The following is a 14,570-nucleotide window of genomic DNA, read 5'->3' on the forward strand; positions in this document are numbered from 1 at the left end:
CTAATGCATGGCTACTTCTGCAGAAGTAAAAAAAAATCGGCCATTTTACCCCTGCAGAAAAAATGGCCCTCGTTTGTGGAAATGACCCACTTAAGGACATACTAAGGCCAATTTTGTTTCTGGTGTAAAAATGTCTGATTTTCATAATTTTTCAATAATGGCCACGTGCAAGCCCCTACCGCCGTTTGGTAAAATGCCCCTTAGGCTTTAAAAAGAGGATAGCACATCAATAATACATATTTTGAGTGTTAAACAGAAAAAGCGTATCTGAAAGATTATTATATAGCTGGTATCATATTACACTGCTTATAGTCTGGCAGATCATATGGATATAATTTTTTTATTAAAAATGTATTTTTTATTTACATTTAGGGCTCCTTTTACAAAGGTGCGTTAGGGCCTTAACGCGTGGAATAGCGCTCGCTAGCCGCTACCGCCTCCTCTTGAGCAGGCGGTAGATTTTTGGCTAGCACGCGCTAATCCGGTGTGTGCGCTATAAACACTAGTAGTGCACCTTTGTAAAAGGAGCCCTTATATTACATGTTTCAAACAAATGAAATAGAAGAAATCATAGTCCTCATCAATAAGAAGAAACAACCAGAAATATTTTACAAGCATTACAATACAAGAAATGAACCTACTGCTATCTTGTTCAACCCATTTTATTACTTTGTTATGTCCCCTATCATTAACCCGCAGCAGAAACTTCTTTTTCAATCAGTAGTCTTTTATTAAAAACTTCTATACCACTTATACTGATAAAAAATAAAAAATAATCTATTCAAAGCAGTTCACAATAAAATACATTCATAATGAAATTATACAAAAACAAATACATTTTGATATAAAATTATCTACTTTCTTACTATAAAAAAAGTGAAATCCCCAAAGTACCCCAGCAGGAGGGATGCCCACTCCCTCCCTCCTGTCGCCATGCCCTCCAGAACTTCCCAACCCCCCAACCTGCGACACACGTCCAAACTCCCCCTCACCTGTACAGCCCCCTACACCCCCCATGCCTTTCCTAAAGGCAGTCTGGCTTGACGGATGCATATATCTTCCAGCCAGCAGACCCGCCGCACCAAAATGGTGGGTCTTCCCCTTCCTGATGCATTCTGGGATGCACCGGGGAGGGGCCTAAGGCCCCTCAGTTTCAGTCCATGACCTCTTGTATGAGTCATATTTGACAATGTGAATAACGATATTTCTTGCTCTATTTTGTCAAATTCTTTTAGTATTTTAAAGGTCTCTATCATATCCCCTCAGTCTTCTCTTCTCGAGGGTGAACAATCCCAGTTTTCCAAGGTGTTCTTTGTAGCTCAAATTCTCCATACCTTTTACTAGCTTCGTGGCTCGCCTCTGCACCCTCTCCAGCAGTGCTATATCCTTCTTTAGGTAGGGAGACCAGTGTTGGATACAGTATTCCCAGTGTAGTCTGACCATTGCTCTGTAAAGCGGCATTATGACGTCCGCCGATCTACTCGTGATCCCCTTCTTTATCATGCTCAACATCCTGTTTGCTTTCTTTGCCGCCGCTGCACACTGAGCCGACGGCCTCAGGATCCTGTCTATCAGTATCCCCAGATCCCTTTCTTGTTCGCTCTTGCCCAATGTCACACCTAACATTTTATATTCATGCTCCTTGTTTTTCCTGCCAGGTGCATCACTTTGCATTTATCTATAGTAAACTTCATCTGCCACTTTTCCGCCTATTTCTCCAGCTGGTTTAAATCTCTCTGAAGTTCTTCGCTGTCCTTTTGTGACCCAACTGCCTGACATAGTTTTGTGTCATCTGCAAACTTGATTATATTACTTGTTGTTTCTTCTTCCAGGTCATTTATGAAGATATTGAATAAGATAGGCCCAAGAACCGAGCCCTGGGGCACACCGCTTGTCACCTTCTCCCAGTCCGAGAACTTCCCATTTATGCCCACTCTCTGCATTCACGCATTTGCCTATCCATCTTAGTATATCCCCTTCTATTCCATGGCTTTGCAGTTTCCTCAGAAGCCTTGTGTGTGGAACCTTGTCGAACGCTTTCTGGAAGTCCATGTATATTATATCCACCGGTTCTCCGCTATCGATTTGTTTGTTCACCTTCTCAAAAAATTGAAGGGAAATACGATATATGCGCATTTTCTCTATCCCTAGTGGGCTCACAGTGTAAGTTTTTTATACCTGGGACAATAGAGAGTTAAGTGACTTGCCCAACACCACAAAAGGAGCTGAAATGGAAATCAAACCCTGTTACCTAGGACCAAAGCTCACCGTGCTAACCATTATGCTACTCTTCCACTCCAATGACTCTAAATCAAAATAAACATAATTTGTTAAACTGAACAACTTCGCTGAAATTAATGAGCAATGAATGTTTTCCAAACATATTATAAATACTACATGTATCCTACTTACCAAAAATATCCATTAAAATGATGGGCTAAGATGGCCATCGTGCTTCCACCTTCCTACCCTTTTACCTCCACTGTGCCTCCTCTGCACACGCCCATGTCATTCACCTTCCCTCCTCTACTGGCCTAGTACAGAGATGGGCAGCACAGTGCCTGTGCTTTTGCCAGCAGTGGATGGTCTTCCTGCTGGATGCACTGGACTACAGGCCTGCCTGTCATCTTTTCCCAGGTAGTTAACTAGTTCAGAAGTGCATGGCATGACCCAATGTGCATTATGAAACCACATCCACCTTTCTCCAGTCCACTGGGACCACTCCAGATTCTGGAAAAACATAGAAAAGATCAGCTAGCAAAGCCACCAGAACTTTGCTGAGTCCCTCAAATGTATGCCATCCAGCCCCATCATTTTGTCTACCTTTAGTTTAGCTAGCTCCTCACGAACAGTCTGAAATTTGGTCAAGGTCTACTACAAATTATTTGTCTGATAATCTCTGTCATTCCCACCCCCAGATCACCATCTTGGCCATAGGTTCCACTGGTGGTCCCTCCAGTTCTGCTTGTGGGTCTACAGCTTAGTCCCCTCTCTCTACCACAGTTTAGCATCTTGAATCTGCCCCCCCCCCCACACACTTTGCTAGTCTACCTTAAAGGTGGTGGTCTGCTGGTCCCTGGCAGTTACATTGTTGCACTGAAGCTTTCCCTCTAGCCCATCCTAACTCCTCTAACATCAATTCCTGTTTTTGCATAGGCAGGACCAGTCAGAGAGAAAGCGTCAGACCAGACTGCAGGCAGAAAATGTGAAATGCTGCCTCTGCAATGGAGTAGGGTTACCAGATGTCTGGGAAAACCTGGACAAGTCCTCTTTTTAAGAGGACTATCTAGATGCCGGAGGGATTTCCAAAACCCAGCAGTTTGTCTGGGTTTTGGAAAGCTCCAAGCTCGGAGCTGTATCTGGAAGGCTTCTGTGCATGCATCGATTATAATGATGTCACACGCATGCATGTGACATCATCACAATGACGTCTGTGAATGTATAGAGGCCTTCCAAATGTGGCCCTGAGCTTGGGGAGACACAAGGTTCATGTGGAGCTGAATGCAGAATGGGACAGGGCCAGGTTTTTTGTTAAGAAGAAATCTGGTAACCCTACCAAAGAGCCACAGAAAACCATCTTTAAGGTAGACTTACACGGGGGGCTGGCGATGTTAAATTGTAAATGGGGGGAAAAAATGTTGGATTGCTCCAAGGATAGGAGTTGGAAGTGGAAGAGACAGGAAATGTTGCAACATGATTTTCTTAATTGGCAATTGATTTTTGGGGGGGTCACAATTAATAATGCATTAATTGCAGAGTTAACTACGATTAACTAGCAGCCCTAATAATTACCGTATATGAAATCTAATCTAATCGGGATTTTTTTTAAATCACACTTCTCCACAAAAGGTTCAAAGCCAGGGCTGCCCAAGTCCGGTCCTCGAGATCTACTGGCAGGCCAGGTTTTCAGGATATCCACAATGAATATGCATGAGAGAGATTTGCACACCAAGAGGGCAGTGCAGGCAAATCTCTCTCATGCATATTCATTGTGGATATCCTGAAAACATGGCCTGCCAGTAGATCTCGAGGACTGGACTTGAGCAGCCCTGTTCAAAGCGATTTACAAGAAAAGAGGCCCATGCCACATTGTGGGGAAAAGTTACATCACATCAAGAGGGAGAAAGTTACAGAATAAAACATTGTAGAGACGGGTTACAATGAGTCATAGCAGTAAAGAGTAACAGAATATTTTATATGGGGTCTAATGTTAGCATGCACATGCTAATACCGTATTTTCGCGGATATAACGCGCGCGTTATACGTGATTTTACGTACCGCGCATACCCCTCGCGCGTTATATGCCTGAGCGCGGTATACAAAAGTTTTTAAACATAGTTCCCACCCCGCCCGACGCCCGATTCACCCCCCCAGCAGGACCGCTCGCACCCCCACCCCGAACGACCGCTCGCACGCGCTCCCACCCGCACCCGCATCCACGATCGGAGCAAGAGGGAGCCCAAGCCCTCTTGCCCGGCCGACTCCCCGACGTCCGATACATCCCCCCCCCCGGCAGGACCACTCGCACCCTCACCCCGAAGGACCGCCGACTCCCCAACAATATCGGGCCAGGAGGGAGCCCAAACCCTCCTGGCCACGGCGACCCCCTAACCCCACCCCGCACTACATTACGGGCAGGAGGGATCCCAGGCCCTCCTGCCCTCGATGCAAACCCCCCTCCCTCCAACGACCGCCCCCCCCCAGAACCTCCGCCCGTCCCCCAGCCGACCCGCGACCCCCCTGGCCGACCCCCACGACACCCCCACCCGCCTTCCCCGTACCTTTGTGTAGTTGGGCCAGAAGGGAGCCCAAACCCTCCTGGCCACGGCGACACCCTAACCCCACCCCGCACTACATTACGGGCAGGAGGGATCCCAGGCCCTCCTGCCCTCGACGCACACCCCCCCCCCCCCCAGCCGACCCGCGCCCCCCCTGGCCGACCCCCACGACCCCCCCACCCCCCTTCCCCGTACCTTTGGAAGTTGGCCGGACAGACGGGAGCCAAACCCGCCTGTCCGGCAGGCAGCCAACGAAGGAATGAGGCCGGATTGGCCCATCCGTCCTAAAGCTCCGCCTACTGGTGGGGCCTAAGGCGCGTGGGCCAATCAGAATAGGCCCTGGAGCCTTAGGTCCCACCTGGGGGCGCGGCCTGAGGCACATGGGCCAAACCCGACCATGTGTCTCAGGCCGCGCCCCCAGGTGGGACCTAAGGCTCCAGGGCCTATTCTGATTGGCCCACGCGCCTTAGGCCCCACCAGTAGGCGGAGCTTTAGGACGGATGGGCCAATCCGGCCTCATTCCTTCGTTGGCTGCCTGCCGGACAGGCGGGTTTGGCTCCCGTCTGTCCGGCCAACTTCCAAAGGTACGGGGAAGGGGGGTGGGGGGGTCGTGGGGGTCGGCCAGGGGGGTCGCGGGTCGGCTGGGGGGGAGGGGGGTTTGCGTCGAGGGCAGGAGGGCCTGGGATCCCTCCTGCCCGTAATGTAGTGCGGGGTGGGGTTAGGGGGTTGCCGTGGCCAGGAGGGTTTGGGCTCCCTTCTGGCCCAACTACACAAAGGTACGGGGAAGGCGGGTGGGGGTGTCGTGGGGGTCGGCCAGGGGGGTCGCGGGTCGGCTGGGGGACGGGCGGATGTTCTTGGGGGGGGGGGCGGTCGTTGGGGGGAGGGGGTTTGCGTCGAGGGCAGGAGGGCCTGGGATCCCTCCTGCCCGTAATGTAGTGCGGGGTGGGGTTAGGGGGTCGCCGTGGCCAGGAGGGTTTGGGCTCCCTCCTGGCCCGATATTGTTGGGGAGTCGGCGGTCCTTCGGGGTGAGGGTGCGAGTGGTCCTGCCGGGGGGGGGGATGTATCGGACGTCGGGGGGGGCATCAGGCTTTCAGGATGGGGACAGACCTTCAAAGGGGGACAGGACTTCAAGGGAGGACAGTGCACGGAAGTCAGGGGGGGTGAACGGAGAGTCGGGACAGCGCACGGAAAGTCAGGGCGGGCGAAAGGAGAGTCGGGCAGCATGCGCGTTATATGCCTGAGCGCGGTATAGAAAAGTTTTTGTACATATCATCGTGATTTCTGCGCGCTATACCCCTGTGCGCGTTTTACAATGGTGCGCGTTATATCCGCGAAAATACGGTAATGTCAGAAACCAATTGAAAGTGCATGCAAAAACCTTCATGTAAACTGCTAAGAACTATTGTAAGATTTGGTAGCAGGGCTGTGGAGTCGGAGTTGGAGACATTTTGGGGACCTGGAATCGGAGTCTGTGGATTTGGAGAATGTGGAGTCAGAGACAGTTTTGAGTACCTGGAGTCGGAGTCGTGGGTACCAGAAACTGAGGCGTTGGAGTCAAAGGATTTATCTACCGACTCCATAGCCCTGTTTGGCAGTGTATCAAATTTTTAATAAACATAAACTTTTCACCTGGATTCTGTAACCGGCGCATTATCGGCAGCTGCCTTAAAAAAGGCCACCGATTGCATGTCAGTCACACGATGGAGCCAAATTCAGGATTGTGCCTCCGGCAACGGTAGGCCAGGGTTTTTCAGGGAATCGCATCTCTGTAGGCGCTTTAGGCCACCTAACACCACTTTCAGCATTAGCCACACTCCCAGTGGCTTTAGGCGGCCTACGGATACGTGATTCTGGTGACCATTTTTTAGGGGCTGGTAGGCTCCTTGAAACTCAGTTTAAATGTCATTGAAACGTCATTTTTTTTTTAAATTGAGCTTGGGTGCCAAAAAAAAACAACAACAAAAAAAACAGCACCGGTTAGAGAATCCAGGCCTAAGTTCTAGTGCATAGGCATCATTATCCCCTGGATTCTATAAAGCTGGGCAGCCAAATTTCTGACCAGCATTCAAATTTGGGCGCACAAGTTATGGAATAATGCCAATTGTGAGCCTAACTTGTTAAATTAGGTGCAAATTGGTGTTAAGTACCAACAATAACCCATAAGTGGCTCTGAAAACTTTGCTGTAATGTCAAACGTATGTTGTGTAACTAAATTGTAAACTGCAATGATTCCTAGCAGAAAACTGCAGGATACATGAAACTGTGTGGTATGGTTAATTGGTGCTTATTGGCATTCATTAGTGATTATGCATGGAATGACGTCTAAATGCTATAGAGTGCACTTACAAAGGGCATAGGCACATGTCTTGAAGCTGAGCACTTACATTCGAGAATACTATCACTAACATGTGCAGCTACCAACTTTAGGAGCCAGCATTTATACGCCAAAAGTTAAAATTACACAGGGCATGCTGACTTATGCCGTATTCTACAATTTTGTGAACAACTGCAATTACAAAATTGGCGCTTAGGGGAAAATTCTAGAAACGGCACCAGTAGGAGCTCTATCAGCGCCCAAGTTAATTAACAATTGAAACGACAAAAAAAAGGCACCATTAAAGTGCTTACTGGCGCCTAAATAATACGTGCCAGAATCGCACCTGCATGCATGTGTTTTAGGTCGAACGTCACTATGGGCGTGGTCTACGCAGGCGCGATTCATGACAAAGACAGGAGCCGGAAATTTAGGCCTGGAAAACCCTGGCCTGCATTTCCAGCACCTATCTTTCACACAGGCACGATGCTCTATAGGGCACCATCTAGTGACTGACACATGATTGGCGGTCACTTTTTAGGCAGCTGCCGATATCGGCACCCTTAAGAGAATCCAGGCCTTAGCGGCCATATTTCTAGTGCTCTTTGAATCATCTACCCCTATGTCTTTACACTTCCCCCTCCCCATTCGCGGTTCCTGCACTCGCGATTTCATATAATCGCGATTTTTTTCTGGGGAGGGGGAAAATTTAAAAAACAGTCTTTTTTCCTCCCTGCCGCCTTCCCGGCCTTACCTGGTGGTCTAGAGGGTTTTCGGGGCAGGAGCGATCTTCCTACGCTCCTGCCCCGTGCAGATCGCCATGAGGAAATGGCTGCAGGGAGTTCCCGTAGTCTTTCGAGACTACGTCGGGAACTTCCTACATCTTTTCTGTACTTTAAATTGTAGTTCAATCCCTCCTTACCTTGTGCATTGATTAGTCTGTAACTCTGTTGGCCTAACCCATCATTTTTAAATTTTAAATGGTATGTCTAAATATATGTTTATATTTTTAGTACTGTTGTAACTCGCTTAGTAAATCTAAATCAGCGACTCACCAAATTAAAATAAAACTTGAAACTTGAAGGAAGATCATTCCAGACTTTCACCATAGTAAATGTCAAAGAATGTGAAAGCTTACCTAAAGTACGAATCCCTCTAACAGAAGGGAATATTAATTTGAATTTATGTATATTCCTAGTAGATTGAAGACGATGAGAATTCAGAGGGGAAACAATGGGGGAAAAATCCCATATAAACTCTTCAAAACAACATTACCACACTTCCACTGAACCCTCCAATGCATCGGAAGCCAATGCAGTGCCCTCAACAATGGAGTAAAATGATCATATTTATTTTTTTCCAAAGATCAGTTCGGCAGCCGTGTTCTGCTTCTCATCCCTCCACCTCAAAAGAAAAACAGCTGCATTTTTCTCACTTCCATCACATGGGACATATTGCGTGCAACATTTCTCACATTTCTCTCACTTTGTTCAGGCTTGACATAGCACAGAATGACCTCTTTTCACCCCGCCGGTGCAAGCCAGCTGGTACGTGTCAATACTTGCCCTGCTATTCTACGGCTGTGACATTTATAGCTTGTAGTACACGATATCGAGCAAACACGGCTAGTTCAACAAAGTAAGACACGTTCGGGCTTCTGTTCGGAGGGGTTTATAAACTAAAGTTTAAGGGCTCCTTTTATGAAGGAGCGCTAGCGTTTTTTTATCACACGCACCGGATTAGCGCGTGCTAGCCGAAAATCTATCGCCTGCTCAAAAGGAGGCGCTAGCGGCTAGTGCACGCGCTATTCCACGTGTTAAGCGCCTTCGTAAAAGGGGCCCTAAGTGTTCATTTCTCAACTAGCCAGGGATTCTTTTAGCGTATAGGTGCCATTGCTAGGCATCTTTTCTGGCGGAATCGGATAAATTTGTGCAGCTAAGAAGTCATTAGCATGGAGAGTCATAAAAGCAAAATAGAGGATCCAAAGCAGGCACAGAGGAGGTGGAGGGTCTAGCGTAACTGGGGCTTTCTGTTATTTTTCCAATAAATACTTATTTGACTTTTTATTTTAAGGTATATCTTTTCTTTTTTAATTAAATAATTCAATACACATTCAAATAAACTATACAATGTCTCAGCTTTCTTTTTAGCATTCTAAACATTTCCAACTCCTAATTTACCCCCTTCCTGACCCGATCCTATTGCCCTCCCCATAGCATTTTATTATTTTTTTTTACATTTGATGACAAAGCATACAATCAAAATTGCTTACGTATCATTCAAATGAAAAAGGCAAGCCAGCATGCTGAATAACTCAGACAGGACCCTTCCGTCATCAGTTCTATATAGCATAGAGCCCCTCTCCCTGCACATACCCCACCACCCCTTTATCAAACCTTGCAACCCACTACCCACACCTCCCAAGCTCCCTAATCCACAGAAATTGAAGTGAAGCTGTACTCATAAGAACATAAGAAGTGCCATCTCCGGAACAGACCCTAGGTCCATCAAGTCCGGCGATCCACACACGCGGAGGCCCCGCCAGGTGTACCCTGGCATAGTATTAGCCCCATATCACTCCAAGCTTCTCATAAGAGATGCGCATCTAGCTTACCCTTACCTATGTCACCTTAAGTCACTCATAAGGAGATGTACATCTAACTTACCCTTAAACCCTAGAACGGTGGATTCCGCAATTACCTCTTCTGGGAGAGCATTCCAGGTTTCTACCACTCGTTGCGTGATATTTGTCCTGAACTTGTCCCCCCTTAGCTTTAGTCCATGTCCTCTTGTCATTGGACATTGTAAATAGTTTTTTTATCCTGCTCTATTTGGTCGATTCCTTTCAGTATTTTGAAAGTCTCGATCATATCCCCTCGCAGTCTCCTCTTCTCAAGAGAAAACAATCCCAGTCTCTTAAGTCGTTCCTCATATTCCAAGTTCTCCATGCCCTTTATTAGCTTCGTTGCTCGTCTCTGCACCCTCTCGAGTACTTTTAAATCCTTCTTTAGGTTTGGAGACCAACGTTGGACGCAGTATTCCAAGTGTGGTCTGACCATCGCTCTATAAAGCGGTAGTATTACTTTCTCCGATCTACTTGTGATTCCCTTCTTTATCATGCCTAGCATTCTATTCGCATTCTTCGCTGCTGCCGCGCATTGCGCTGACGGTTTCACGGTCCTATCAATTAATACGCCCAGGTCCCTTTCCTGTTCGGTTTTTCCCAGAGTTGCATCTGGCATACTGTACTTGTGTTCCTTATTTTTTCTGCCTAAGTGCATGACTTTGCATTTTTCCACATTAAACTTCATCTGACATTTATCTGCCCAGTTTTCCAATCGGCTCAAGTCGCTCTGGAGTTCCTCGCTGTCCTTCTGCGATTTGATTGCCCGGCATAGCTTTGTGTCATCTGCGAACTTGATGATCTCACTAGATGTTCCATCCTCCAGGTCATTTATGAAGATATTAAATAAGATGGGCCCAAGTACCGAGCCCTGGGGCACACCGCTAGTCACATTCTCCCAGTCTGAGAATTTCCCATTTATGCCCACTCTCTGCCTTCTGTTCTCCATCCATTTGCCTATCCATCTTAGTATGTCTCCTTCTATTCCATGGCCTTGCAGTTTCCTGAGGAGTCTTACATGTGGAACCTTGTCGAACGCTTTCTGAAAATCCAAGTATACAATATCCACCAGTTCTCCACTATCAATTTGTCTGTTCATTGTCTCAAAAAATTGAAGTAGGGGAACGGCATGCAAAGTACATAAGAATATAAGAATTGCTGCTGCTGGGTCAGACCAGTGGTCCATCATGCCCAGCACACCACTGCCCATATACAGGCCTAGCAGTGAAGGAGGGAAATTAGGACAATCTAAACAAGAAAAGAATGTGTTTTGGTTAGGGTTTAGTAGGATCAACACTACCAAGGAGAAGGCGGGCAACACAGAAAAATACAAAAAGAATGACCAGACAACAAGCATGTACCAATCAGCAGGCACAACAGCAAAGAACATGGAGAGAAGGCCTACTAAACACAAGATCCATGAACAAGAAGGGAATAGAGATAGCAGACCTAATAGGACAGGGGTGCCCAATACGTCGATCGCGATTGACAGGTCGCTCGCTCAGGCGACCCCAGTTGATCGCAGAGCGGGTTCCCTTCTTCCCTTCTCTTTTTTCCCCTCCTGACTGGCTCGCTCCTGAATTCTGCTGCTGCTGCCGCTGCTCAACATTTAAAAAAAATAAACGGCTTGGAGAACTTATGCTCCGGGGGCTAACGTGTGCTTGTACCGGCTTCCCTTCTCTTCCCTCTGAAACCGGAAGTTATGTCGGGGGGGGGGGAGGGGGGAGAAGGGAAGCCGGCACGCACATGCTAGAGCCCCGTTCGCGGGCTAAAGCGGGAGACAGGTCAGTGAAGCTTGCGATTTGCTCTTCTTGCTGCCAGGTCCTGCCTACTTTCTGTTTCCTCAAAGGCAGGACCCGGCAGTATTTCTCCCAATAGGTCGATCTTGGGCTGATCAGCCTTCCTCTCCCCGACGTCAATTCTGCCGTCGGAGAGGAAGTTCTGGCCAGCGGAAGCATAGCAACTGCAAAAAGACTACTGCATGATTTACTTGCAGAAACTGTAACTGGATATGTTTCCTAGCTCTCAGGCTAAGTGGGTGGAGCATGTGCTCAGAAAAGTGTTTGAACTTCTGGAATTCATGGATTGCGGGTTGGGATTAAACACCTAGTGTATGGAATCCAGAAAGGACGTAACAGAAATAGATTTACAAACTAAGGAGAAAGTGCATGCAAACCTGTCTCATGCATATTTGCTGTAGATATTGTGAAAATCTGACTGGCTGACTGGGTTGACAAGCATTGATTTAAATAATTATAAGTTTGATACTGGCATAACTGAATGGGGAAAACATTCAAAGGGGCACAGACCTCCTGTAGCTACTGCACATTTGAAACTACAATACATGAAATGAAAAAAATTTAACCAAAGAATAAAAAACAGTATACCTGTTCGACCAAGCCCAGCGTGGCAATGAATAGCTAGTTTCCCTTCTTGTAGTGCAAATGTCATCACTTTCACCATATCAAGTAGAGTAGTGAGAGAGGCTACACCAAAATCCTTCCATCCAAAATTATAAAAGTAAACTAAAAAACAAGCAAAAATAGGTATTATTATAGTGCTAAATGCACTTAAGTCTCCTTAGGGATCTGGCCAATCGGAGTCTTAGGCTCACAATACACTGTGAAGGAGGCCTACGACTCAGGTTGGCCCAGGTGTGGGAAGGCCCGCCATTCTGAAGAGGTGGGCCTGCCGGCCGGAGTCGACATCCTTCTGTCCGGCCTTCCCGTTAAAGGTACAAGGAGGGGGGTCCAAGTGGGCTTTGTGGGGTGGGGGTTCAGAAGTGGGGTGTCGGCAGAAGGGAATGGGCATCCCTCCTGCTGTGGACAGTGTGGGGGTTTCAGGGGTGGTGGGGGAGAGAGTGGGTATCCCTTCTGCCGGCTGACTTGTGTTGGGGTTCAGGGGGTTCCCTGACATGGCCACTCAGCTGATCACAGCAGGGCAATTCCCCCCTCCCCCATTATCTGAGCGGCAGGGACTCCCCAAAGCCGCGATTCTGTAACTGGCACCCTCGAATGAACGACAGGCAATCCGACTTGGGTGCTGGTTACAGAATTGTGTCTTTGGGGAGTCCCTCCCACTCAGCTCATTGGGAGGGGGGGAAATTCCCCTGATATAACTGGCTGCTGCAGTCTAGTGGCAAAGATAAATGGCCAAAATGTAGGCCAGGATTTTCTAGGCCTACATTTCAGCCGCCTATCTTGGTGTGAATCATGGCTATGTAGCCGCTTTAGCCCGCCTGTCTCTTCCGGCATTAGAAACGACAACTTTGGCATTCTGCGGCCTAAAGTAGCTACCTAGCTGCGATTCCAGTGGCCATTTCAGCCACCTTTAATTTAGTTGTTGGAAGGCGCTTCACTACTGCCATGACTGACTGCATTTTTCAATTACTTAGGCATCGGCAGGTCGTCTACCGATGCCTAAGTTTAAGCGCTGGTTATAGAATTTCCCCCCAAAAGTTGTATTTGATCTCTAAACTTGCACTTTAGATTGCCACCTTTAAAACTATTGCATATACTCAAATATAAGCTGAGATTTTGGGGCCCAAAATGGGCCTCAGCTTATATTTGGGTCAGCACCCACCCGTCCCCAACCTGTACCTGTTGCAGGCTTCTGGTGATCCAGTGAGGGGTCGGGACAGGAGGGATCTCTCTTGCATCCTGGTATGGCTAACTCCCTCCTGCCTCCCCCGTGTACCTTTGAAATCCCTGGTAGTCTAGCGATGGGCCGAAGCAGGAGCAGTCTTCCTGTGCTCCTGCCCTGTGCTGAACCATTAGTTGAATGGCTGCCGTGAGTTCTTGAGAGAGTGGACAGCGGCATGAGGGAGAGTGGACAGTGTACAGGGCAGGGAGGAAGGAACAGGGTACAGAATCTGGAAGGGCAGGGCACTTGACTATCAACCCCATGGTTTATATTCGAGTCAACTTTTTTTGGGAAAAAGGTTACCTCGGTTTATATTTGAGATGGCTTATATTAGAATATACTGTATATGGTATTCGTTTTTCAGGAAAACTTTTAATGATTATTTTTATGCTATAAATATCTTTGTACTAGTTAACTGGCTGTGCAGTATAACATGTCAAATTAAACCATTATAAAATTTGAAAGACATGAGATATAAGAGGGACTAGGGAACCTCTATGCTAACGAATCAGGTTTGTAGATATCCAGAGAGGAATACTTGTATTCTGAGTAAAAGTCCTAGCATAAAACACGTGTCTTTCGATGAGCAAACATCCTGACAGGAATGCAGCCTTGGTGTAGGTGAACAGGACTCACAGGTCAACTTGAGAGAGATTTATCTCAAAGGCTGTTGGTGAGGAATTGAGAAAAATGCTGTATAATACCAAACTATAAGGGCACAAAAGTTAGATTTTGTCACATTTCTAAAGCCTAACTTAGGTACTGAGAGAGACCATACAAGTGGTGAAGCTTCTATTGTTGGCATATTGTACGAGTATAGAGAGGAAGAAAAACTGGGTAGATACGATGGATCAATTGATCTCTTACTATGTTACAGTAATGCCTTCTTATGCTAAGGTATATTTCAGTTGATAACTACCTTTTAGAACTCTTTTGACAGCAATGTATGATTTAGGGCTCCTTTTACGAAGGCGCGTTAGGGCCCTAACGCGAGGAACAGCGCACGCTAAAATGCCCCGCGCGCGAGCCGCTGCCGCCTCCTCTTGAGCAGGCGGTAGTTTTTCGGCTCGCGCGCGCTATGGCGGGCGCCAATCCGGTGCGTGTGCTAAAAACGCTAGCGCACCTTCGTAAAAGGAGCCCTTAAAGCTGGATTGCATTTCTGAATTGATTGAATTTGTGCTCTATTCCTGTTTATAACAGGGGCGATTAATGA

At 47.4% G+C, this 14,570-nt stretch overlaps 1 protein-coding gene across 3 annotated transcripts in view; it reads right to left on the reverse strand.

The window, feature by feature from the left end:
* PTPDC1 (protein tyrosine phosphatase domain containing 1) overlaps positions 1–14,570 on the reverse strand; it is a 91,536-nt gene that overhangs the window by 14,387 nt on the left and 62,579 nt on the right. For 2 of the 3 annotated variants that reach the window (XM_033926638.1, XM_033926636.1), the window contains one exon: positions 12,103–12,240. The exons of the other annotated variant lie outside the window; for it this stretch is intronic. In XM_033926638.1, coding sequence (XP_033782529.1) covers positions 12,103–12,240 — 138 coding nt within the window. The remainder of the gene's footprint in view (positions 1–12,102; positions 12,241–14,570) is intronic. 3 annotated transcript variants of the gene reach the window in all.

This window comes from Geotrypetes seraphini, chromosome 17, assembly GCF_902459505.1.
Source record: "Geotrypetes seraphini chromosome 17, aGeoSer1.1, whole genome shotgun sequence".
NCBI classification, from domain to species: domain Eukaryota; kingdom Metazoa; phylum Chordata; class Amphibia; order Gymnophiona; family Dermophiidae; genus Geotrypetes; species Geotrypetes seraphini.